The sequence below is a fragment of the Nuphar pumila genome, chromosome 8 (genome assembly GCF_984573655.1).
Source record: "Nuphar pumila chromosome 8, dmNupPumi1.hap1.1, whole genome shotgun sequence".
In the NCBI taxonomy this organism is placed as follows: Eukaryota; Viridiplantae; Streptophyta; class Magnoliopsida; order Nymphaeales; family Nymphaeaceae; genus Nuphar; species Nuphar pumila.
Genome location: NC_143256.1, coordinates 120,928,193 through 120,955,813, shown reverse-complemented (window position 1 = coordinate 120,955,813; position 27,621 = coordinate 120,928,193). Strand labels below are relative to the sequence as shown.

General features: G+C 36.3%; 1 protein-coding gene across 1 annotated transcript in view; it reads left to right on the top strand.

The window, feature by feature from the left end:
- Positions 1-27,621, top strand: part of AAE18 (acyl-activating enzyme 18) — a 37,096-nt gene that overhangs the window by 5,884 nt on the left and 3,591 nt on the right. The window contains exons 2-11 of the mRNA XM_090016524.1: positions 7,602-7,731; positions 8,121-8,380; positions 8,612-8,813; positions 10,094-10,134; positions 12,292-12,420; positions 12,649-12,722; positions 12,812-13,032; positions 13,142-13,236; positions 13,328-13,544; positions 13,646-13,771. Of these exons, the coding sequence (XP_089872650.1) occupies positions 7,602-7,731; positions 8,121-8,380; positions 8,612-8,813; positions 10,094-10,134; positions 12,292-12,420; positions 12,649-12,722; positions 12,812-13,032; positions 13,142-13,236; positions 13,328-13,544; positions 13,646-13,771 (1,495 nt within the window). The remainder of the gene's footprint in view (positions 1-7,601; positions 7,732-8,120; positions 8,381-8,611; positions 8,814-10,093; positions 10,135-12,291; positions 12,421-12,648; positions 12,723-12,811; positions 13,033-13,141; positions 13,237-13,327; positions 13,545-13,645; positions 13,772-27,621) is intronic.

The following is a 27,621-nucleotide window of genomic DNA, read 5'->3' as shown; positions in this document are numbered from 1 at the left end:
GCTCATGAAAGGTGTGATTATTTGCAATATAAATTGCGCTTTTGTTGTCACAACACATCTTCGAAGGAGTAGAGATGACAATGCCCATATCACTGAGGAGACTTCTTAGCCATACAAGTTTCATGGTTGTAGTAGCCATAGCACGATATTCCGCTTCCGTTGAGGACACAGATACTTTGTGTTGTTTCTTGCATCTCCAAGAAATCATAGAGTCACCTAAGAAAACACAAAAACCCGTAGTTGAGACTCTGTCATTGGGATTTTCTCTCCAATCAGCATCAGTATAAGCAATTAAATCAAGTGATGAAGAGGAGGAAAGAAAAACTCCCTTAGTTATGGTGTTTTTGATGTATTTGACGATCCTTAAGACTGCACTCATGTGCACGATTGTAGGTGCATGTTGAAACTGACTGACAAAGTAGACGGCATGAGCTATGTCTGGCCGAGTGATGGATAAGTAGGTTAGAGACCCAACAAGTTGACGGTAGAGAGTAGGATTCTCGAGAGGTGTTCCATCTTCCAATCTTAACTTTGTATTGATGACTTCAGGGGTTTCTGTCTTCTTATCATCGGAGATACCAGACTTGAAACAAATGTCAGCAACAAGTTTCATTTGAGAGAGAATGTACCCTCGAGGAGAGTACGCCACTTCAATTCCTAAAAAATATCTTAAGAAACCAAGGTCAGACATGTCAAAATTTTCTTTTAAAACTTTCTTAACATCATTAATTTCTTGCTCATCACTTCTAGTGATGATCATATCATCAACATAAATTAGTAGAATAACTACTGAAGACCCTGCACTTTTCACAAACAAAACAGTGTCAGTATAATATGAACGAAAATTCAAACTTGTCATTACATTACTAAATCTATCGTGCCAAGCCTTTGGGGTTTGTTTCAAACCATATAATGCCTTTTTAAGTTTGAGAATTTTATTTTTATCAATACATACTCCTGGTGGAGGATCCATGCAAACCTCTTCATTTAATTCACCATTTAGGAATGCATTCTTAACATCTAGTTGATAGGTAGGCTATTTTTTAACTGACGCAACGGCGATAAGAGTCCTAACACTAGTCATCCTAGCTACGGGTGCGAAAGTTTCTTCATAGTCTATACCGTATTCTTGAGCGTATCATTTTGCTACTAATATGGCTTTATAGCGTTCTAATGAACCATCACTTTTAGTTTTAATTTTGAAGACCCATCTACATCCAATCGATCTCTTTCCAGTGGGTAATGAAGTTATTTCCCAAGTTTTTACCTTTTCAAGGGCACTAAGCTCTAAGTTCATGGCTTCAACCCATTGGGGAATGTTCTTGGCTTCATTATAATGTGAAGGTTCATGAAATGAGTGTAACGCAATTAGACACGCTCTATACCTTGGAGTTAGAGACTCATAGGAAACAAATCTATTAGGAGGATTGAAGATTCGGCTGGATCTCCTTAAAGAGGTTTCTTCTATGTTGGGCCCTTGAGAGTATTTTTCTAAGGCGCTCATTTGAGCTTGTTGACCACACCTAACATAGGTTTGGATTGGTCTATCACTTTTATTTTCAACATTGTTAAGAGGAATATCCTCTAGGTCATTCAATGACTCATTAGAGATTTTCTCTTCTTGAGGAGTCTCATCTTCTTGGGAGAGAAGATCAAATAAGAAAGCATATTCACTTTCGTCAATATCTTTAGTTTTCATAAAACCATTTTCATTTTCCAAAAAGGTTACATCTTTGGATACATAGAGTTTATTATTTTTCAAGTCAAAACATCTAAAACCCTTTTGATTTTCTCTATATCCTAGGAAAACACATTCAATAACTTTAGAAGATAGTTTGTCTCTTTTATGTGTAAGGACAAACATTTACACCAAAAAATTCTTAATCTATTGAAATCGAGTGTTTTTTCAAATAGTTTTTCATATGGAGATGTATTTTGTAAGGATGAAGATATCATTCTATTTATCAAGTAAGTTGAGGTTAAGGCGGCTTCGGCCCAAAAACTCTTTGGAATTTCCTTGGAAATAAGGAGTGTCCTAGTGGTTTCCATGATGTGTCTATGCTTTCTTTCGGCTAAACCATTTTGTTGAGGAGTCTTAGGACAGGATCTTTGATGACAAATTCCATTTATTTCTAAATAATTTTGAAATTCATTTGATAGATATTCTCCATCTGAATCGGATCTAAGAGTAGAGATATTACTTGAAAATTGATTTTTGACTATCATATGAAATTTCTTGAAGAAGTCAAAGACTTCGGATTTTAAATTGAGAAAGTAGATCCACACATATCTAGTGTAGTCATCAATGAAAGTAACGTAATAGGAATATCCTCCTTTATACATGACCGGAGAAGGACCCCAAACGTCCGAATGGACTAACTCAAATGGTCTTTTGGACACAAAAGTTCGATTTGGAAAAGGAGTGAATTTCATTTTGCCAAAAATACAACTCTTGCAAACAAAATGATTCTCATTACAAAAGTTTTTTCCAAATGCAAAGGAGTACATTTTTGAGAAACTTGGATGTCCAAGTCTTTGATGCCAAATTTCAATATTTTTATCTTGGACATGGTTACAAAAAGAGTTAGTGGGAAGTTTCAAGTTGCTCATGTAATAGAGATCTCCCCTCCTATGGCCTTGCCCAATCTGCTTCCCGGATCGGGGATCCTGTATAGAGCAATCCTTAGTTGAGAAGGAGATTTCACATCCGTGATCACATATTTGAGCAACAGGGAGGAGATTTAAATTAAGTTGAGGTACCACTCTCACGTTTGGCACAAAGAAATCTTTGGAAAAGTTTAAAGTTTCAAAACTTTTTACTTGTAAAGATGTACCATCGGCAGTTGAAATATAGGAGTTTTTAGAGTTATTACACAAATCGGAAAGCTCATTTTCAAGAGGGGTCATATGAAAGGAAGCTCCAGAATCAAGGATCCAAGAAGACATACCTGGAGGAGAGGAAGAAGCTATGGCGGCACCCGAGGTTGATGGTATCTTGAGTAGAGTTTGAAGTGCTTCCGATAGTTGAGCAAGAGAAAAAGACTCTTTCCCTTTGATAGTTTCCTCCTTCTTTTGAGTAGCTTCTTCAACGGAGGCAATCTTATTTTTAGGTGCTTCATTCAACTTAGGGCAATTAGGTCTTATATGACCCAATTCTTGGCAATGATGGCAAATGGCTTTTCTATAGTTGTCATTATAAATATTTTGCTTTCCAAAGTGTGGAGGTTTATAGGCTTTCATATGGTTGCCGGATTTAGATACGGCCAAAACGTCATCTCCCCGTTTAATCATGCCAAGACGAGTTTCTTCTTGACATATTTTGGCTATGACATCTTCCAAAGGAAAAAGCTTAGATCTATGAAGAAGGGAAGATCTAACTTGTTCATATTCGGGCCTAAGCCCATGTAGAAATTGGAAAAAGTGTTCTTTTTCCATTTGTTCTCTTCTTAGTTCCACATCCACACTAGAAACTCACTTTGGTTCTAGTAAAGATAGCTCATCCCATAAGGGTCCAAGAGTGCTAAAGTAATCCCTTACACTCATTTCTCCTTGCTTGATAGTCCGGATTTTTTCTTGGAGGAAGAATTGACGAGCAAGGTCTTTTTGAATAAACATACCTTTTCTAAAAAACCATGCTTCATTAGCCATCCGAAATTTAGCAATGTTGACGCAAATTTTGAGCTCCACATTGTTCATGAACCAAGCAAGAATTTTCGCATGCTTACTTTCCCAATCTTTCACTTTAGATTGGTGATCTTTAATGGCCTTCATGCGGGCATTTTCTTCAAAAGCTTTTTCTTGATCACTATCCATTTTGGTGAGTTGGAGTTGTGGTTCCGGAATGGTGCCCATAACGTATCCCCAAAGTTTTTTACCTTTGAGGTTGTTCTCCGTGGCGGCGGCCCACATCATGTAGTTGGAGCCATTAAGCTTGAAGGAAAGATCAATCTTTTGTTCCCTTCTATTTAATCTCTCACAAAAAGACAAACAAAGAGAGATACAAAAAGAAAGAAACAATGTATAACTACTCAACTAGCTATATTAAGAATCAAGAGCATAAACCCCGCTCTCATACCATGTAATGAGATATGCGGAAAAACAAAGAGTGCGATAAGCACTTACAACATCCACCAATGGACAAACAAAAGGGATAACACTCAAATCCACAAGAGACAACACAACATAAAAATATAAATGTCTCTTATTGAAAGGAGAGAGAGCTCTCAAGAGTGAAAAATACAAGAGGGGTTCACCCCTATATATACACAAAAAAAGGAGAGGAGGGATGATCTTATGGCCTTAAAAGAAGAGCCACATAGGGGGCTCCCCATGGAGTCGTTGGGAGCTCCCAACGGTCACAAATGTGACCGTTGGGGGCCCCATCGACTCCATGGTGGGGCCCCTTATGTGAGTAAAAAACAAAAAAAGGAAAAAAATAAAGTGCAAAAATAAATAAAAAAGAAAAGGGAAAATAACAAGTACCCCTATCGGGTACTTGTGAAATGACTAAAATACCCCTATTGGGTATATTGGGTATTTTAGACAATATATATATATATATATATATATATATATATATATATATATATATATATATAGATTACATGTATTTTAACACTGTGTTGGATCAACAAGCAGTTCACCGTCGTAAAGAGCTAACTTGTTGAATGTAGCCATAGGAGTAGAGACCGATTTAGCCCCAGCATATTCGTCCAGTCCAGAAGATCAAGCATGCATTTCTGCTGGGAGAGGAACATGCCAACAGGGGTAACGAAGGATTCAATGTCCAAGAAGAAGTGGACACCAAAATCCTTAAGGGAAAATGCATTATCCAACCTGTCAATATTGTGAGCCAAGTAGCTAGAAGAGATGACAGTAATAATAATATCATCGACATAAATAGGCACATAGACAAGGAGTCTGACTTGTTGAAGAACAACTCCTGACCCAACAAAGCCAAGACTGAGAGGAAAGGAACTCAAACATTGGTACCAAGCTTGTGGTGCCTGTTTGAGGCCATAAAGAGCCTCATGTAATTTGCACATATGGGTAAGAAACCGAGAATCTACAAAGCCCAATGATTGTGACATGTAAACTTCTTAATTTAATACCCCATGAATAAGCGCATTGTGAACATCAAGTTGTTGAATGGTCCAGCCCAAGGAAAAAACAATATTGAGAACCAACCGAATAGTGGGAGGTTTTACAACCGGGATAAAGGTCTCGAAGTAGTTTATCCCTTCTTCCCGACACTGATAGATGGAGGGGTGGTGGGGACAAAGTCTTAAAGGGGAAGTCATTTTCATCAAACCAGACATTACGACTTATAACATTTTTTTGGGTTGCTAGATTGAGGCGCATGTAACCTTTGTGCTGGCTACTATAACCCAGAAAAACACACCGCTGACTGTTGAACTGTAGTTTATGGTTATTAAAAGGACGAAGACAAGGATAACATGCACACCCAAGGGTTTTGAAAAATTTGTAATCAGGGCTGGTTTGAAATAGGATTTGGAAAGGAGATTTGTTATGGGGTAACCGGTGACGAGAGTCTATTGATCAGTTAAACAATAGTTAAAAACGCATAATCCCAATAAGTTTGTGGTAAGCCAGCTTGAGCCAAGAGAGTAAGCCCAATCTCAATAATGTGTCGATGTGACACATCCATTTTGTTCATGTGTGTGGGGACAAGTGATGCGGTGTTCAATACCACATGATTTTAAATACGTAGAAAGAGACTTGTATTCGCCTCCCCAATCACTTTGGAGAGCCTTTATCTTTCTACCAAATCTGGTTTCCACTTGTTTTTGAAATGCTTGAAACATCGAAAAAACTTGAAATTTTCTTTCAATAAGAAATAGCCAAGTGAATATAGAGAACACATCAACAAAAATAACATAGCATAAATGTCCTCAAAATAAAATAAATTAAGGGGTCCATCAACTTGATGTGTGGAAGGTTCAAAGGGTAATGTATGACTGTTACATATTTGACATGCCTCACACACATAACTAACATTATTATGCAGAAAAGGAAGACTATGCTTATTTAAAACTTGATGAACTATGTGAAAAGAAGGATGTCACTGGTCAACGGACACACGTTCGCCAACATAAGCAGATGCTCCATACGTTTTTCCCTGCTCCTTAGGAACGTCCAACTTGTAAAGACCTTAATCACTTGTACCCTGTAGCACTGTTTTTTCTGTTTTACGATGCTTAACATAACACCAATCATGATGGAATTGAAAAAAACATCATTGTCTTTAGTAAATTTTTGGACAAATAAAAGATTACGAGTAATAGCAGAAACATATAGAATGTCATTCAGAACAAACTTAGAATTGAAAGAGCTGAAAACTGTATTGCCAATATTCTTTATCTGTAGGGAAGAACCATTACATACCACAATAAGTCTTTAGAGCTTACTTGTGGTATACTCCTCACAAATTTGATTATAAAGAGGTCTCCACGCCAATCACCAAGACAATAAGTTGAAGGCACGACTTTCGAGACACCCAATAATGTGAAGAGCCACACGATCCTCTTTCTTTAAGCACCTTGCTCTGATACCATGTGAAAATCTCTATAAAGAAAGTATGTGTAACAAAACACAATACTTGAAAATAAGAAGTGTGCACAAAGGCACAAGGAGAACTCTCACAAGTGCACAAAGGCACGGATATATATGCACAAAGGCATAGAAAATAAAGAACCTCTTTATTGAATGAACACCAAAAGGCTTACAAAAAGCATTAAGAAACTAAAGGGGAATAACCCCTATTTGTACAATGTGGGAGTCATGGGGGGGCTCCAACATATACGTTGGAGCCTCTCCAACGGTTATAAATATAACCGTTGGAGGGAGCCCCAACGTATATGTTGTGGGCCCCCTCATGGCTAAACAAAGAAATTAAAAGAAAAATAAAATAAAATAAAAATACACAAAAAATAAACAAAATTACAAACATATTCTCTAAAAAGAATGTGTAAAAAGGCAGTTTTACCCTTATCGGGTATTTATACATATATGGTTAGATAGTTACATATACATATATATATATATATATATATGAGATATATATGTATATGTATCTCTCTCTCTCTATATATATAAATATATATAAAAGGGACAAATCCTTATTACAATTTAACAGGTTTTACATCTGTGAAGGGTGGTTGTCAAAGAGACAGATGAGGTCCCTGAAGGGGCATGCTCATGAATCCATCCCCAAAATGCCCTTCATGTGCTGTTTCTTTCATTGTTAAAAAAGAGAAGACCATGTTGAATCTACTGGTTTGATCAGGTTGTGTGCCAATCCAGGTCAACTTGGGAGTGTCATTTTAAACAATGATCTTGAAGCCTTGTCACGGTCTAATATTTTAACAACTCATGACAATTGAGGTGCATATTACTATTCAGAAAGAATCTTTCAAATATTTTGAGAAATTTTATGAATTTAAAATTCCTTTCACCTGGATGATTGCAGTCTTTTCTCTGTGCTAACAGTGGGCTTATTATTTTTCCAAGTTTAAGTGCAGCAGTAAAAATTTTCTGTAATTTAGATTACTATCACTCATTTTAGCCTTCCAAAATTATAGGGATTCATCTAGGAAAACTAATTTGGGAAGGATAATGGAGATTCATGGTCCAAATTTGATTGGTCATGCATACAAAGATCCTATCACAAGCTTTGGAGAATTCCAACATTTCTCTGTTCAGCATCCACAGGTAAGATTCTACCTTACCATGCAATTCAATAACCAAATCTTCATGTTGAAAAATTTCTCTATTAACTAATGAATTGTTTTATCTATACTGAAACCTAATTTCTCAAAGACAATATGAATTTAGATTTTGAATCAGCAATAATTTTGCCTCTTCTTGACATTTCAATTGGTTAATACTTCCTCTAAAACTTTGTAAAACTTTTTTATGTGCAATTATGGTGAAGTTTGTCTGTGCTTTTAGGTTTGGAGATGTTAAAGTTTTGGATGTGTTTGATAGTGTTTTGATAAAATAGTTAAGATCTTATACATCATGGATAGAAGTCTGAGAATACATACTAATGTTATGAAATCTTGGTCTCTGGGACTCATATATTTGTCGGCATTTTTTAGGAATACTGGTCTCTTATACTCAAAGAGCTCTCAATTATCTTTCATGATGGCCCAAAGTGTATTGTGGATACTATGGAGAAAATAAAGGATGCTGTTACATGGTTACCAGGAGCTATATTGAATATTGCTGAAAGTTGTCTGTCTCCCGTGAACAGTCTTGGGAAAAGGGATGACATTGTAGCTATTGTCTGGAGAGATGAAGGTCAAGATGAGGATCCTGTGAAGCACATGACATTGAGGGAATTGCGTAGCCAAGTAATGTATGCTTGTATAACCACTGGAAAATAATTAAAAATAATATTGTCTGTCTGTTGGGATAATGAACATAAGTATTTGGTCTTGAAAAGAGAATCAGAAATTGTTTCTCAAATAATGCATGCAAAATATAATAATGTTTTGATATTGCATATTTTTCTCCCTGTCTAATAACTTCCTATTACTTCTTGTCTCCTTTATTGAAGTATGGAATTTAAGTACTGCTCTACTCACAGGAGGGTGGCAAATGCATTGGATGCAATGTTCTCTAAGGGTGATGCAATTGCTATAGATATGCCAATGACAGTCACTTCAGTGGTTGTATACCTGGCTATTGTTCTTGCAGGATATGTTGTTGTATCAATAGCTGATAGTTTTGCAGCAAAGGAAATTGCAACCAGGCTGCAAATATCTAATGCCAAGGGCGTTTTCACTCAGGTACTTTTTCCTGAACCAATAGTCAGATACCACTGGAAAAGCCAAATTCATAATCTTTACTTAATAGACTCAGGTATAGATTGATACTGATAGATTTTACCAGAATGGTGTTGGAAGATATACATTGCTTCTTTCATAATTTTACATGTTAAAGACAATTTATATATAGAAGCATAGCTACTCTACGTCATTCTGCTTTGCAGTTGGTATCAAAGCTGTTTAGCAAAACAAGATATGCAAATTGCTGTCCTTTCTAGGAATTGTTCATAAGATGCCTTATCCATTGGTCTCTTATATAACATTCCAAATTTTTGCGTGTGTATATGGTATTGGGAACTTTATAAAAAAGTAGGCATATGAAACAACAATGCTTCATAGAAGATTAATATGACCTACCAAATTAAATATCCATATGAAAAAACTCAATGCATAAACTCACTTCTACAATGTTTGACCTTTCCTTAATCTGATCTGAACCATTCCTCTTCTACTGAATGAGAAGCTCATAGAATAGATCATTGCATTGGTCCTTTTACAATAATTTAGGAGAAGGTGATTATTCCTGTTTATGATAAATAATAATTTCATGGATACATTCAATGAAAAGCTTTTTGCATCTTTTAGGTCTAGATAAGAACATGACATTTGGTATCATATGACAACAGTAAGAGGACAATGTGACCATTCAAGTTATAGTCATGTAATACATAAAAAAAATGAAGTATGAAAAGGCAGAATTTTCCTAGAATAAACAAGATCGAAATGAAGTTTGAAAAGGCAGAACTTTCCTAGAAGATAATGGAATTCTGTACTAGAACGCGAGTGATCATGGCGAGAATTTTCATCTATTCTACTCAAAAACCAGCTACACAATTGTTTCTATACTGTTATTTGTTCTTAATTGTCAACTTGATGTCATTTGGAAATAATGCAGTACCAGTTCAATAACTTCATGTTTTGACCTTGTCAGAGTTTCAGTTCATGATCCAATACAACATTATTGACCAATTGACTCAAGAATTGAGAGCTTTTGTTTTTCTATATTATTTACTATCTGTGTGATGCTTTGCATTTTTCTTATTGGTGCTACCAGACAAAGCTCTCAATTTCCTCATATGCTTTCAATTAGTAAAGCTCTCAGCTTCTACATATGCTTTCAATTGACATCTTTTATGCTTGCAGTCACTTTTTCATTTTAACAAGTATGTGAAATGTTTCTTTTAGCCTACTGCAGTATACGATAAATTTGTCTCCTTATGTCTTTTTTTTTCGGGGTTCAGGATTTTATATTGAGAGGTGGAAAGAAGTTTGCCTTATACAGGTAAGAAATTGGAGCACCCTGTTCAAGGATAAAAATCTAGTTATTTACATTTGTGGTTATTTACACTTTTTAGTAGAACGATTTAACTACCACAAGGCTATAAAAAATTTCCATGATTTTCTTCTCACCTTTCAAGTGTGGAGGATCTATTGCATTTCTTTAAAATTCTTGATAATGAACTTTTGCTAGTTATTTATCAAAAAAAACTTTTGCTAGTTGATTATAGTATTTCCAGATTTATAATTTGGCAAAAGTTAAGATAATATATAATCTTGATCCATAAATAGCAAAGATTGCTAGAGGACCTGTAGAAATTATAGATTTTTAGAGAACTTTTTAAAAAAAAATTCAACATGCTGGCCATCCTTGACAAATTAAACAATGGTTTGTTTCAAGATGATGAATCATGTAAAATAACTTATTGATCATAATAAACCCTATGCGCCATATAACAGTTAGAGCATAACTTTTGTGGTAGATAGCTAGTAGTTTATGAACTGATCCTCTCAAAATGGTTAGTTAAGAACTCACTCCCATTCATCAAATGGTTTGCCGAGTAGCAAGAGCCACTTCTTTCAGATTTGTAGCACAAAATTTCATGGGCAACACTTCCTGGAATGGGCTAGGTCAGGTAAAAAATCCCTTAGGCCTGAAAACAAGATTTTCATGTATTATTGGGAGCATCCTAAAATGGGATAGTAAGGATGAGTTTTACTCAGATGGAGAGATTGCAAATTTGACTATGATGGTGAGGTTCTTCATTCCATCCTCATATTGGTAGGTCTTTCATGTCTCTAAAGACCACTAAAGATCTTTGAAAAGCAGTGAAAGAACCCTTGTAAAATAAAATAATGTAGCATTGAAACATGAAATAATGGATGATATCACCGATGTAGACAACGAAATTGATCCTTGAGTTAATACTATGCAGAGTTAAGAACTCTTTCAATCATCAACCTCTTGGATGCCCTTCATGTACCTTAAAAGAAGAGAAAACTAGAAGAGAGAAAAGTGTCTTGACTTACTTTGGGAACTTTGAATGTAAGGCCATCTATGTCACAGGGATTCGGCTAGCAGGGTGCCGCACCCGCGTCGACGCGACTCGACGCGGGTGCGGGTGCGGGTGCGGTACCGGGTGCGGTCAAATGATCCTGGGTGCGTTGACCGCACCCAGGATCATTTAAGTCCATTTTTTTTTTTGGATTTTTTTTTTAAAAAAAATTTGCCCTATCACCTATGCTGCGAATTTTTTTTAAAAAAAAAAACTGTTGACAGCAGCTGACAGCAGCTGTCTGTCAGCTGTGACAGCAGCTGTCAGCTGGCTGTCAGCTGGCTAACAGCAGCTGTGACAGCAGCTGTCAGCTGCTATTCTTTTTTTAAAAAAGCAGCTCTGTCAGCTGGCTGACAGCAGCTGGATTCTTTTTTTAAAAAAGCAGCTCTGTCAGCTGGCTGACAGCAGCTGACAGACAGCTGCTTTATTTTTTTTTTAAAAAAGCAGCAAACAGCTGCTTTTAAAAAAAAAAATAGATTCGTAAGGGAGGGGAATCCCGATCCCATATATATATATATTGACATTTTTGCCCCTGCCGCACCCCCGCACCCGGGTTTTTTGGAAGTGCCGAATCCCCGCACCCGCGCCCGCACCCGCACCCGCACCCATGTGACATAGAAGGCCATCAATGGAAAACCTTAGGATGGAAAAAGATACCATCCTTAAGTACCATCTGCACACTCTTACAAAGGAAAGAATATGGAGGGAACCTTAAGGGAAGAAGGATGTTGTATTCTACAACCAAGAGAGGTTGGGAATTGGGATTAGCTAGTGAAGCAACATCTTTATAAAATTAAGGGAACAGGTGGATTGGTTACTTGTGGCTGTGGAGGGTTAATCTATACCAAGTGATGAAAAAATTATGTTAACACACGTTATGGGAAAGGCATAGACAACGAGCAATAAAAATTATGTTAGATATTGACAAAAAGAAATTTGATTGAATTTCTTTGCATAAAACGGGCTTCCTTTTATTATCTTCATTATTTATTGGATACCAGATCTTATAATGTTGATCGCCAACAAAATCAGTACTTATAAAGAAGGATTGAATTTACCATAATTCAATTATCACCTGCTTCATGTTCTCTTTGTTTGACATGCAGACGTGTTAGAGAAGCTGGCTATTGCAAGGCTATTGTCGTTCCAGCCATTGGTAAGGATGTGGACATTCAATTGGAAGAAGGTGATATATCGTGGCTCGATTTTCTTCGCGATGCTGATCATCTACCTAGGTATTTAATTTTGCAAATGATTACTCTTTGTTTGAGGAGCATTTGCCAAATGCACTATGAACTTGCATATCCCTTCTATTGTATGTTCAAAAGTTTGAATATATGCTATTTTGTGCTATTTGAATTGTATTTTCTAATTCTATACTAATCAAAATTGTTGCATTCTACTTTTTCTGAAAATATGGTTACTTTGTTTAAACTGCTTTTCCTTTGTCATTATGCTGTCAGACGTGATCACTATTCTCCAGTTTATATGCCCATAAATTCAACAATTAACATACTTTTCTCTTCAGGAACTACAGGTGCTTTTTCGGTTCATTATATTTATCATTCTGCTATTTTCTTTGTTCACTTTTCTTATCCAACAAGTTACATGTCTGACATTGTACAGGTAACCCCAAAGCCATTCCATGGACACAACTCTCCCCTATTCGATGTGCTGCAGACTCATGGGCACATCTTAATACTAAAGTTGGAGATATTTTCTGCTGGCCCACAAACTTGGGCTGGGTAATGGGACCAATTACGGTGTTTTCATGCTTCTTGGCTGGTGCAACCCTTGCACTTTATCATGGATCTCCACTTAGTCATGGATTTGGAAAATTTGTGCAAGTATGTTGTCATTTTTTAGTTTTATTTTTTTACCCCCTCCACCCCACGCAACCCCCTCCTCAGTACCATTTTATGTGGATCATGATACAATTCTTATGTTAAAATGCAGGATGCAGGTGTTACTGTGCTGGGCACAATCCCGAGTCTAGTGAAATCTTGGAAGAGTTCCAAGTGTATGACAGGACTTGACTGGGATAGTATCAGGTAATTTTTTCAATCTTAGTTGTAGCCTGTACGGATCCTGCAAAGTGTCACAAAAAACTTCTTGTGTTTATTTACATTTTCACTATTGCAGGATATTTGGTTCCACGGGTGAATCTTCAAACGTTGATGATGATTTATGGCTTTCTTCACGAGCATATTTCAGACCAATTATTGAATGTTGTGGTGGTACAGAGCTTGCATCTTCTTATGTTCAGGGGAGTGTTTTACAACCACAAGCCTTTGGATCATTTAGCACACCGTCAATGTCTACAGGGTTTGTTATCCTTGATGATAATGGAAATCCATATGTAAGATTCATTTCCAGCTTTTAGATGCTTGTTACTGCTCATCACTTCCTTTTTATGATGATGAGATTTAAATCAAATGATCCCCAAATAATCTTTGATAGCCAGATGATCAACCTTGTACTGGTGAAGTGGGCCTATTTCCTGTTTATATGGGAGCAAGTGATAGGCTAATCAATGCTGATCATGACAAGGTTTACTTTGATGGGATGCCAATATACAAAGGGATGGTATGATACTGTTGTTTTTCTTGCCCTTTCCATTCTTCTAATCTTACCCACAACACCCCCCTTTTCTTATGCATTAGGAATGGTTGCATGTTTTACTGATAGCCACTTATAGTATGCACATATATTCTCTCTCATTTCAGTTCACTTCTTGATTTTATGTTCTTTTTAACTAGCATGACACAGCTTAACTGTCTGATCATCCTCATAATTCAGTTATAGTCATTGTTGTTCTCATTAAATGTGACCTTGTAAGTTGTTATAGCATACCCCATGGCTTAACCGTCATGGTTTTCTTTCTAAATGGATGGCATTATTTCATACATTTGGCATCAAAGTTTGAATATGGATCTTATTGAATCATCTTATTTTGGTTTGTTAGAGAGAATAATATTCCAGAAATTACATGATCCTAAGATACAATGAAATGTAATATTTGATGTCCAGAGGAATGAGTATGGGTGCCTGAACTTGGTATAGGTGCATAACAAACTTCTCATGAACAACATTAAAATCTGAACCAACAAAGGGATACTGAGGAGAAGCGATTTGTTTTTTGCAATAAAGGATGGTTTAAGACTGTAGATTCAGTCTAATAACTTTGATACACTACATATTGTCCGTGTAATGAAACAAATGGAAATATAAAAGAGATCCCAATAAGGATCAACACAAATACATAAGGAGTGCACAAGCACTAATTCACCAAGAGATAATACAAAGCGAGAACAATCTCAAGAACATAACACACATACACAATTAGCCACGATGGGCATACACAATAGCCACTATGGGCATACACAACACAATGTAAAAATATAGAGTTTCACTAAGAAATGCTTAGAAAAGCATTGAGAATACAATCCCCTCTTTATAATACAAGAGAGGCAAGGGGGCAGCCCAACTTGACATTGGGCTAGCCCCCAACGTCTATTTGGGCTGCCCCAACAGCCACAAAGTACAAAAAGAAAATACAATAAAAAGAAAAAGAGACACAAGTCTCTAATAGGTTGACACCTATGCATGGGTGAAATGACTGAAATACCCCTGATGGGTATTTCAGTTTACATAAAACAGAAAAACAATATGTATATACATAATTTAATAATTTCCCTCAAACTTACAGTGTGATCACTGAAAGTTTGCTAAGAAGATAAAAACCAAGGTGAAAGCAAAGCCTTAGTGAAGAAATCTGTCGGTTGACATTCCGAAGTTACATAAGGTAACTCAATGGTTCCTCGCAAAAATTCTTCTCGGACATAGTGACAATTATAAAGAAACAATAAGTCTTCAATTACGAACCAAGTGTCCACCAATATTCAACTTGAGTGAATAATGAAAGTGTTCTCCAAGGAACACACTCACAACTCCACAAAGGGAATCACACAAGTGTTCTAAAGAACACTCCCAAATACCACAAAGAAGACACACACAAGGCACACAATATAAAAATATGTTTCATTCAAATAATAAAATGTGCCAAAAGGCTTACATAGCAAAAAGGAGAACATCCCTATTTATACACAAAAAATAGAGGAGTTAGAGTTGAAAAAAGGGAGAGAGAGAGAGAGAGAGACAATATTGCAAGTGGGCGCCATGTTCCCAACGACTAGAAGTTCTAGCCATTGGAAGCAGTCAAACTGGTTTGACTGTCCCAATATATATATATATATATATATATATATATATATATATATATATATATATATATATATATATATATATATACACACACACACAACTTAACACTCCTCAAACTTATGGTAGGATAACCGAAAGTTTGCCTAAAAGAAAGTGAAACCTAGGAGTAGAGAGTGGTTTGGCAAAAAAGTTCGCCAATTGGTACTCTGATGTGACATAAGGCAGATCAATAGTTCTTTGAAGATATTCCTCTTGAACATAATGACAGTCCATCTCGATGTGCTTCGTTCTTTCATTAAAAGTATTATTGTTGACAATGTTGATAACACTCTTGTTGTTGCAACATATTTTTGAAACCTCTAGAATCTTTTATCATATCAGCCAACAATCTTTTCAGCCATACCACCTCCATTCTAGTGGTAGCCATGGCCCAGTACTCTGCTTCAGTTGAGAAAAGAGAGACCTTCTGTTGCTTTTTGCACCTCTATGAGATCAAAGATTCATCTATGAAAACACGAAAACTAATGGTTGAGTATCTATTATTAGGATCACCTCCCCAAAGTTTACATCTGTATATGCAAGTAAGTCTAATGCAGAAGAGGAGGATATAAAAATGCCTTTATAAATAGAATTTTTAATGTATCTAATAATACACAAAACTGCTCCCATGTGAACAGATACGGGGGCGTGTTGAAACTGACTAGCTGTGTATATATCGTGTGCTATACCAAGTCTAGTAATAGTCAAGAAAGAGCTCCGATAAGCTGTCAATATGGAGTTGGATCATCTAGAGGCTCCCTATCATCGATTTTCATCTTGAAATTCGTTACTTCAGGAGTGTCTATTCTCTTCTTATCATTTCCTGTGATGATTATATCATCTACGTATAATAAAAGTATGACAATATCAGTACTTGTATCTTTGACAAAAAGAGCAGTATCAGTATAACAAGATTTAAAACTCATGTTTAGCATAATATTGTTAAACCTATCATTACCAAGCTTGCTTAAGCCCATACAAAACTTTCTTTAATCGAAGAACTTTTCCTCTCTCGATCTCAAGACCGGGAGGAAGATCCATGTACACTTCCTTATTTAGGTCACCATTTAAAAAGGCGTTCTTAACATCAAGTTGGTAAATAAGTCACTTTCTAATAGATTCTAAGGCAATAAGTATCTTGACACTAGTCATACAGGTTACGAGAGCAAATATCTCTTCATAGTCTATTTTATACTCTCGGGAATAACCTTTGGCTACTAACCTAGTTATATATTTTTCTAAGGATCCATCCCTTTTTGTTTTGACCTTATAAACTCACCTACCTCCTATGGTCTTTTTTCTTATGAGTAATGATTGAATTTCTCGAGTCTTGGCTTTTTCGAAGGCATCAATTCATTCGAGAATTTCCTTAGCCTCATTGTAGGTTGCGGGTTCATAAAAAGAGTGAATAGACAAAGACATGCTCTATATCTAAAGGAAAAGGTCTCGTAAGACACAAATCTTTCAAGATGTCTAGAGGATCTACTAGATTTCCTAATACTAGTTTCTCATAGATTTTTGGTTTTGTGAGTATCTATCAAGTGCACATGGAGGATGATCAATAGTTCTGAAATTAGTTTAAATATCATGATTTTGGGTATCCTCCATGGGAATACCAGAGTAATCAATATGCATATCATCATTATCATGCATAACCTCATTAGAGGTCTTCTTAGGCAATAAATCAAACAAAAAAGAATACTCGGCTTACAAAAATCAAAACCATTTTCATTTTTGAAAAAGTTAACATTTCTTGAAACATATAGTTTGTCATTTTTCTTATCATAGCATCTATACCCTTTTTGGTTATTAGTATATCAAGAAACACACATTTAATGGCCTTAGGAGATAATTTGTCTTATTTATCAATAAGTACAAAACATTTGCATCCAAATATTTTTAAGATCCTTAAATCAGGAACAATTTGATATAATTTTTCAATTGGGGATATGTTTTGCAAAGAGGATGAAGGCAATTTGGTTGATAAGGTAAACTGCAGTTAGGGCACCTTCAGTCCAAAATTTTTTGGAACATTTTTATAAATAAGCAAAGTTCTTATAGTTTCAATATGTCAATGCTTTCTCTCAGCTAAGCAATTTTGTTAAGGAGTATTTGGACAAGATCTTTGGTGTGAAATCTCATTTTCTTTTAAATAATTTTTTAGGTCATTAGACAAATACTCTCCTTGAATTTGATCAAAAAATGACAATATTAGATTGAAATTGATTTTGCACAATTTTATGAAATTCTTTGAAGCATGAGAATACGTCAGATTGTTGCCTAAAGAAATAGATCCAAGTATACCTAATATAATCATCAATGAATATAACATAATAGGAGAGCTCCTTTTGACATAATTGGTGCGGGTCCCCATACATCCTAATGCACAAGTTCAAAAGCTTCTAAAGAAATAAGAGTTCTACGACCAAAAGGAATCTTCTTCATTTTTTCAAGAATATATTCATTACATATAAACTCTTTGTTACAAGAGTTTTTCAAAAATAGAAAAAGAGATAACTTAGATATATTAGGATGGCCTAATCTTTGATACCATATAGAAATATCTTTTTTCTTGACAAAATTACAAAATAATTCTTTGGGAAGATAAAGAAAATCCATGTAGTAGAGTTTTTTCTTCCTATAGCTTTCCCCAGTCAACTTTTCTGATTGTTGATCTTGCACCCAACACTTTTTTTATGAGAAGGAGCCTCATACCCATAATCTAAGATTTGAGAGATGGATAAAAGATCTAAATTAAGTTTTGGAACAACTCTAACTTTAGGTACTTGAATTTTTTTTTAAATGTTTAAAAAAGTTTCAATACTTTTGATTTCTAAATTAGTTCCATCTGTCGTAGAAATACAAGAGTTATAAAAGGATATTGTGCATTTAAATAAGAGAGATTCTAAAAGGATCATGTGAAAAGAGGCACCAAAGTCAATAATCCAAGAAAGCATACTTGGAGGAGAAGTAAACACAGCGACACCAGAAGTAGAAGTTGAGGAGTTCTTAAGAAATATTTGAATGCTTCCATTAAATGATTAATAGAATCTTTAAGTTCTCCTTTTTCATGGTACCTTCACCACCTTTTTCAGGTGGTGTTTCTTCAACGGTTGCTACATTTCTTTTGAGCTTGGGACAATCGGGTTTAATGTGTCCCACTTCTTGACAAAAGTGACAAATAACTCTTCTTCCTCCATTTTTATTTTTTCAAAATTGAGGAGGTTTATATGCTTTGACATTGTTACGGGGCTTTGACACGACAAGAACCTCCTTACTTCCTTTAGTCATACCAAGTCGGATCTCATCTTGGTATATTTCTCCAAGCGCATCATCAATAGAGGTAGTTTCGGTCCTATGCAAGATATTGGACCTAACTTGCTCAAACTCAGGTCTTAATCCAAATAGGAAAGATAACAAATGTTCATCTTCAAGTTGCTTATGGATCCTTACCAACTAGGCTCAAGCAAAGCTAACTCATCCAAGAGGTGAGAGAGTATCATAATAATCTCTCACTCTTATCTCCTTGTTTAACACCTTGATTTTTTTTGTAAAAAATATTTTTGTGCAAAGTCTTTTTGCATGAACATACGCTTAAGAAATAGCCATGCCTCACTTGTCTTTTTAAATTTGACTATGCTTGCCACAATTTTGAGGTCCATGCTATTAAGAAACCAAGAAAGAATTTGGGCATTTTTGGCTTCCTAATCTTTCACTTTGATGTAGTGTTCTTCTAAGTACAACCTCTCTTTCTTTATCATTGAGAATCTTTACTTGGTCACCATCCTTTTTAGTGAGTACAAGTTGTGGTTCACATTGTTAAAATGTAATATAGATATATATAATAATAATAATATATTATTATTATTATATATATTTATTATTTTTATTTATTATTTTTATTTTCTTGTACAATAAATATTATCTAGTTCGTATCGAACTAGATAATATCTAGTTTGGTTAAGTTCCACTTGGAAAGTTCCACTTGGAACTTAACCAAATACTAGCTGTTGGAACTAGTCCAACAACTAGATTTCTAGCCGCTGGACTAGTCCAACAGCTAGAAGGGAGAGCTCTTTATGAGCTCTCCCATTAGCTCTTGTATAAATAGGGGTGCAGCCTCCTTGTAAACTTCACTTCTTGTAATGTTTTTCAAGCATCCTTTTTATATAAATAAAATTATTTATTTATGTGTGTGTTGTTCCTATTTTACCCTTTTTAAGGGCTTTGCTTTAAGTGTCTTTTAGACACTTCGTTCGATCATTCCAAGGGTGTTCGTGAAAGACCACCATTTCATTACATGGTATCAGAGCTACGGGAATATTAGATCTTGGAGAAAAGTTGCCTCGGTTTCTGTGCCCTTTGTAAAAGTGTTTCGCCGCTTGAAGGGAAGTGTTTTATCACTTCATTTGAAGAGCTCCCACATCTTGTATCCCTTTCCTTTTTCATTCTTTTATTGTTCTTCTCTTCTATCCCTATTCTTTCTCTCCCCTTGTAATCGATGGATGACAATGATAAAGTTACCATTATTCCCATGAAGTTAATTGATACGAATTATGTAACATGGGCTTCTATCATGAAGCACCATATATGGGGAAAAGGTTTATGGGGGATTGTGGATGGTTCTGATTCAGAACCTAAACTATCTCTTACCAAAAAAGGGGTAGATAAAGAGGTTCCGCTATCGGAAGAAGAGAAAATCAAAGCCCTAGCCTCTTATGAGAAAAAATGGAAAGAGTGGAGAATGACTCATGCAAAAATAATGTCATGGCTTATCAATATCATTGACATTAAAAAATGTTCAAGCCTTGCCAATTTAATTATGCCGATAAGGCATGGGAATACCTTAAAAATATGTATTCCCTTAAAGATATTGCACATGTGTGCAACCTTCAAGAAAAGGTTCGAATAATGACTCAAGATGATAAAACGATTCGTGAATATTACAATGGGTTGTCGGAACTTTCTCTCTTAGAACCAAAGTGGCATTGTACCGAAGACATTGAGCTTCGCCAAAAGCAACTTGATGCTAAACACTTTTACCAATTTATAACTGGGTTATGGCCGGAATTTGAAACCACCAAATCGGCCCTCCTTTACCGGGAAAAGATTCCCTCCATTGTTGAAACTATTGAAGAACTAACAATGGAGGAAAATCGTCTCCGAAAAGGTTCATCTAAAACTGATGATGATTCCGTCCTAGCTGTATCTAGGCTTGGGAATCATACTCGCACTTACAGGCCACCTCATTTTGGGAGGCAAAATGGCGAGTTTGATAAAAGAAAGGTGATTTATCATCACCGTCTTGAACCGGGGCATTATAGGCCTCAATGTCCAAAATTAAAGAAAAGAAATGAAAAGAAGGTTGCATCAGTTGAAGAATCAAAAGATCAAGATGCACCTGTTTCTATGGCTCAACTTATGGAGATCCTTCAGCCTCTTCTTCAAGGGGTCTCTTTTTCCGCTGAAGCCTCAACTAGAGCGGCAATTGCATCTGTTTCCGGTCCAGGTAACTTTCCTTGGCTTTTAGATTCTGGTGCCTCATTTCATATGACCCCACATTATAAATGCTTATTCAAATGTCTTAAAAATAACTCAAGTATTTCAAAAGTCTTTTACAACAGATGGAACATCTCTTGAAATAAAGGGAATTGGGTGTTTTGAAAAACACAACTTTTTTGTGTTCCAGAAGTTAGATATATCCAAAAACTTAATTTGAATCTCTTATCTGTTTCTCAAATTTCTGATTATGGATGTAATATATCCTTCTCTTCTGATGGTTGTTGGATACAGGATCGTCAGTCAGGGAAGTTGATTGGGGAAGGCCATAGAGAAGGAGGACTATATTACATGGATTTTTTGGAGCTACCTAAGAATGTTTTTTGCTTAAATGTTCAGAAATTGGAAACAAACTTATGGCACAAAAAACTTGGCCATTCTCATATGTCTAAAATCCAATATTTTCTAAATTTGGGAAAGTTTTGTAAATCTGAAAATTTTGCTTGTAAAGACTACATTCTTGGAAAAATGAAAATATTACCTTTCTCTAGTAAAACTTTTGTCTCTTCAAAATCACTTGAGTTAATACATTCGGATGTTTGGGGACCCGCACCAGTAATTTCTAAATGTGGTTTTGCATATTATGTCATCCTTATTGATGATTTTACTAGAGATACTTGGATTTATTTTCTTAAACATAAATCCGAAGTTTTTACTCACTTTCAAATATTTCATAAAATAGTCATAAACAAATTTCAAAGTAATGTCTCCATTTTTCACATTGATTCAGGGGGAGAATTTATGTCTAGAGAGTTTAAAAACTATCTTATTTCATATGGCATTATTCATCAACGATCTTGCCCAAACACCCCGCAACAGACTGGTCTTGCAGAACGCAAATATCGTCACATTATGGAGACCACTCGGACTTTGCTAATAGCAAGTCAAGTGCCAAAAGGGTTTTGGGCAGAAGCAACTTTAACTGCTACTTATCTCATAAACCGAATGCCATCTTCTTCTTTAGAAAACATATCTCCGGTTGAAAAACTTTATACCTTAGCTCCAGACTACTCTAGACTAAGAGTATTTGGTTGCAAATGTTTTGTATTTACAAACAAAAACGATAAATTCTTCTCTCGTGTAATCTCATGTGCCATTTTAGGATATGCCGAAAACCAAAAAGGGTACAGATGTTACGATGTTCAAAATAATAAATTATATGTGTCAAGGAATGTGACCTTTCTTGAAAAGGAGAATGTTTTTTAAAGTGAAAAACACAAGGATATTACTGAATATTCCTTTTTAATTGACTTAACTTCCAAATCCGATAAAGAGGATTTTGAATGTAGTTTTGACAATGACCAAAGCCCTACTAGCTTTGATCTTGATATTGAAGATCAAACTAGTAGGGATGTTAGTCTTCAGTATTCAAGACGAAGAATTGGAGAGCAACGCCCTCCATGCACGTTAGAAAGATTTTCTGAAGTTCCTCCTCGTAGGACTTCTAGAATCTCTAGACCCCCCGGGAAGTTTGTGTCCTGTGAATCTTTTTCACCCTCATATAGGGCAGTTCTTGCTTTAATTCAATCCTATGTTGAACCTTCCTTATATTTTGAAGCCAAAAATCATGCAGAATGGATTGAAGCTATGAAATTAGAGTTAGATGCTTTAGAAAACGCCAATACTTGGTCCATCCAAGACCTACCTCTTGGAAAGAAACCTATAGGTTTTCGATGGGTCTATAAAGTCAAAACCAAAAGTGATGGGACCCTAGAAAGATACAAGGCATGTCTTCTAGCCAAAGGCTACGTTCAAGAGTATGACATTGATTACGAGGAAACCTTTGCTCTTGTGGCTCGAATGACCACAGTTCGAACTTTAATTGCCTTAGCCTCTATTAAGAAATGACCTATATTTTAAATGGACGTTAAAAATGCATTCTTAAATGGGAGCCTTGTTGAAGAAGTATACATGGAAGCTCCTCCTGGTATTAGTCTTCCTAAGGGTAAAATTCTTCGTCTTGAGAAAGCGCTTTATGGTCTTAAACAGGCACCAAAAGCTTGGTATGACAGGTTTAGTCATGTTATGACTAATATTGTTTTTTGTTCTTGTTTGACTGACACTGCCTTGTTTATTAAGCAATCTGATACAGGTATCATTATCCTTCTTCTTTATGTGGATAATATGATCATCACTGGATGTGACAAACAGGGAGTTGCTAATATCAAAACTCTTCTTAAAACTCAAATTGAGATGTCTGACCTAAGACTATTATGATATTTTCTCGGCATAAAAGTTGCTTATTCCCCTAGAGGGTATTTGATTTCTCAAACTAAATTTGCTTTTGACATTATTAGCAGGTCTGACATCTCAGATGAAAAGAAAGTAGATACTCCAGAAGTAGTTAATGTTAAGATGAAAATTGATGATGAAGAACGACTTGAAGATCCTACTCCATTTAGACAACTTGTTGGAGCTCTTTCCTACCTTTCTATCACTCGGCCAGACATGGCACATGTTGTCCACACAGCTAGTCAATTTCAACATGCTCCCACCTCTGTTCACATGGGAGCAGTCTTACGCATTATTAGATATTTAAAGAGTTCTCTTTCACGAGGACTTTTCTTGTCTGCATCATCTTCTTTAGATTTAATTGCTTATACTGATGCTGACAGGGGAGGTGATCCTAATGATAGACACTCAACCACTGGTTTTTGTGTGTTCTTAGGTGAATCTCTCATATCGTGGAGGTGCAAGAAGCAGCAGAAGGTCTCTCTTTCTTCCTCTGAAGCTGAATATAGAGCCATGACAACCACCACAATGGAAGTTGTTTGGCTCCGAAGACTGTTAGCTGACATGGGAGCTGAAGCAACACAGGCCTCGCGCATGTGCTGTGACAATAAGAGTGCAATCTACATCGCAAACAACCATACCTTTCATGAACGCACCAAACACATAGAGATGGATTGTCACTATGTTCGAGAGGAGTACCTACACGACACCATTGATCTTCCATATGTTACATCTGAGTACCAACTAGCAGATTTCTTCACCAAACCTCTTGCGGCTCCCAGATTTTACTTCCTCTTAGACAAACTTTCGCTCATTGTACCGTAAGTTTGAGGAGGAGTGTTAAAATGTAATATAGATATATATAATAATAATAATATATTATATATATTTATAATTTTTATTTTTTATTTTTTTTTCTTGTACAATAAATATTATCTAGTTCGTATCGAACTAGATAATATTTAGTTTGGTTAAGTTCCACTTGAAACTTGTTGGAACTAGTCCAACAACTAGATTTCTAGCCGTTAGATTAGTCCAACAGCTAGAAGGGAGAGCTCTTTATGAGTTCTCCCATTAGCTCTTGTATAAATAGGGGTGCAGCCCCCTTGTAAACTTCACTTCTTGTAATGCTTTTCAAGCATCTTTTTTACATAAATAAAATTATTTATTTATGTGTGTGTTGTTCCTATTTTACCCTTTTTAAGGGCTTTGCTTAAAGTGTCTTTTAGACACTTCGTTCGATCATTCCAAGGGTGTTCATGGAAGACCACCATTTCATTACACACATGTGGTACCACTCGCATACCCCCATAATTTCTTTCCCTTAATGTGGTGCTCCATAGTGATGACCCACATCAAATAGTTGGAATCATTTAGTTTGAAGGCAATCACCGTCGTGGATTTTTTTCACTTGTTTTGATCGAGAGAGACTTTGCTTGTGGATGGACCTTCCTTTGCAATCACGAACTTTTGGAGAAGAAGAGTTACACAATCCCAAGAGCCTTTGGCTTTGATACCATGTAATGAAACAAACGGAATACAAAAGAGATCCCAATAAGGATCAACACAAATACATAAGGAGTGCACAAGCACTAATTCACATAACACAATGTAAAAGTATAGAGTTTCACTAAAAAATGCTTAGAAAAGCATTGAGAATACAAGGGGATTCATCCCCTATTTATAATACAAGAGAGAGGTAAGGGGGCAGCCCAACTAGACATTGGGCTAGCCCCCAAAGGTCATATTTGGGCTGGGAGCAGCCCAACTTCTATTTGGGCTGCCCCAACAGCCACAAAGTGCAAAAAGAAAATAAAAGAAAAGAAAAAGAGACACAAGCCTCTAATAGGCTGACACCTATACATGGGTGAAATGACTGAAATACCCCTGATGGGTATTTCAGTTTACATAAAACAGAATATATATATATATATATATATATATATATATGTGTGTGTGTGTGTGTGTGTGTGTGTGTGTGTGTGAACATAATTTAACAGGCTGATGGTATTTTACCCAGGATACAGGTTGCATCATACTTCTCAAGTTCTCCTTAGCTTTTGAACTAACATATGGACCCAAACTCAAGTCTTTATGTTGCCAATAATGGTCAAAGTCATCCACTTGGTGAGTATGCTGTACATGCCTTCACATTGGTTAAAGAAATATGGGATTATTAATGGATTTTTAGGTTATTGTAAGTTGTTAAAAGGTTTATTTTAGAATGAACATTTGTTTATCACCAAAACTTCTAATTCCTATTTCTTCTTCTTATCTTCTCTTTCTTTAATTCATCTAGTCTTATCATGCTGTTCAGCATGTTACTAAAGGTAATCCTAAGCCTTCAACCCTTAGAATCAGTAAAAGAATATAGCTCTCCCTCTTTTGCTGCTGAACTTCCTCAACTAGAGGGTCTATGATACAATTATGGGCTCCTTTATGTTTGGCAGATGATGTTGCTAAGAAGTTAATGCTTATTGTTCTAATGCATGTTTGATGTGAAAGGAAATGAGAGCCTCCAACAAAGTCCACCAAATCACCAAAGTGGACAAACAAAAGAGCCACAACAAAGTCCACCAAATTACCAAAGTGGACACACAAATAGCCACAAAAGGGCTCTCACAAAACCCATAAAGGGGCACACAAAAGTGGCTCACAAAATATAAAAATAATACTTTATTGATGTTTAACATATGCAAGAAGCATTACATTATGAGTGGTGGTTTACCCAGAGTTACCGGAAGCGCCTAGGTAAAAGGGGAAGCGCGAAACGTCGCGCTTCTGAAGCGTGAGGGGAAGCGTCCCCCTTTTATGGGAAGTGTGCTTCCCTTTTTTGGGAAGCGCGCTTCCCCCACACTTCCCCATTTTTTCCATTTTTTCGCTTCCCCCTCGCTTCCGGTTTGCTTCCTAGGTTGCTTCCGGTTCGCTTCCTAGGTCGCTTCTGAGACGGTTTGGAATTTTCTTCTAAGTGGTCCCATGCTTCCCCGCTTCCTAAATTTTTGAAAGTGCCTCGCTTCCCACTCCCGCTTCCCGTATCGCTTCCCGCTCCCGCTTCCTCGACTGGTAACTTTGGGTTTACCCCTATTTATATACATCATGGGAACTCCATAGAGACGTTGGGGCTGGTCCAAAGTCCAACGGCTCTAAATAGAGCTGTTGGACCTGCTCCAACGTCTCTATTGACTAGTCAACATTGAGTTAACTAGTTCAATAAAAACTAAAAAGAAAGAAAAAAGAAACTAATCTAAAACTATAGTTACAATATATATATATATATACAATTTAACATGAATTTTCAAGGCATGAGCAAGTCATGTTTTTTGAAGCCTTTTTAGTAATTGTCTGAAAATAAGACAAAGGCTAAAACTAGCTTATGTGGTTACATTTCTGTACTATTTTCTTTATTATCAATGAAGAAAAGATGGTATTTTGGTATTTACATGGGGCTTATCATGCATGACCTAGTGAGTGGCATAGTGCATAGAAGATGGCTTGTGTTGTGGCACTGACCTAGTTCATCTCTAACCTGGGTAGTGGTCTATTTTGAATGAATTAAGAGTCTACTGAGAATGGATGCATTGCACTTCAGTGTGAGGGCATGATGTGAGCTCTGACTGAAGCTCGAACAACAAAGGGCAAAATCATCAAGTGGAGAAGTAAAGGAACCAAGCCAGCAAGCAAATTCTGAATTCATCTTGCATTGGCAAAAATACCCTCATACACATATAACAGTGATGATGAAGCCTTTCATATGACAAAGGTGAACTGCTGACAGAAAGTACATGAAACATATGTCACATGGATATGGTACAGGAATATGGTATGGCTTGTACAACAGTGTCATCCAAAACACGAGGTAGGTAGACAATCAAGAAAATAACACATGTATGAAAGTATACATACATTCGTACATATTATCTATGTGTGTGTGTGAGCACCTTGAAGTGCCAGATTTGGTACAGGTATGATGGCCATTTTATGTACCCATGTTACACAGCATGAAAGATCAGTACCTATGGGAATTGCTATTTGTGAGGAATTTTTTCCCAAATACATAATGTGTCGAGTCTTGGTTATTTAATTTAGAAGAGGATGCACTAGTTGGTACAGTTATGGTGTCCTTTTTTGTGTATCCATGTTACATAGCATGGAACATCAGTACCTATGGAAATTGCTATTTGTGAAGAATTTGTTGCTCAAATACAGGATGTGTCGAGTCCTAGTTATTTAATTTAGAAGAAAGAGGATGCCCTAGTTATGTTGTTGGTGCTACAGTATTAATCCCTCATTTGGGAGCTATGTCACAGGGATTCGGCTAGCAGGGTGCCGCACCGGCATCGACGCGACTCGACGCGGGTGCGGCACCCGCGTCGGCGGGAGCC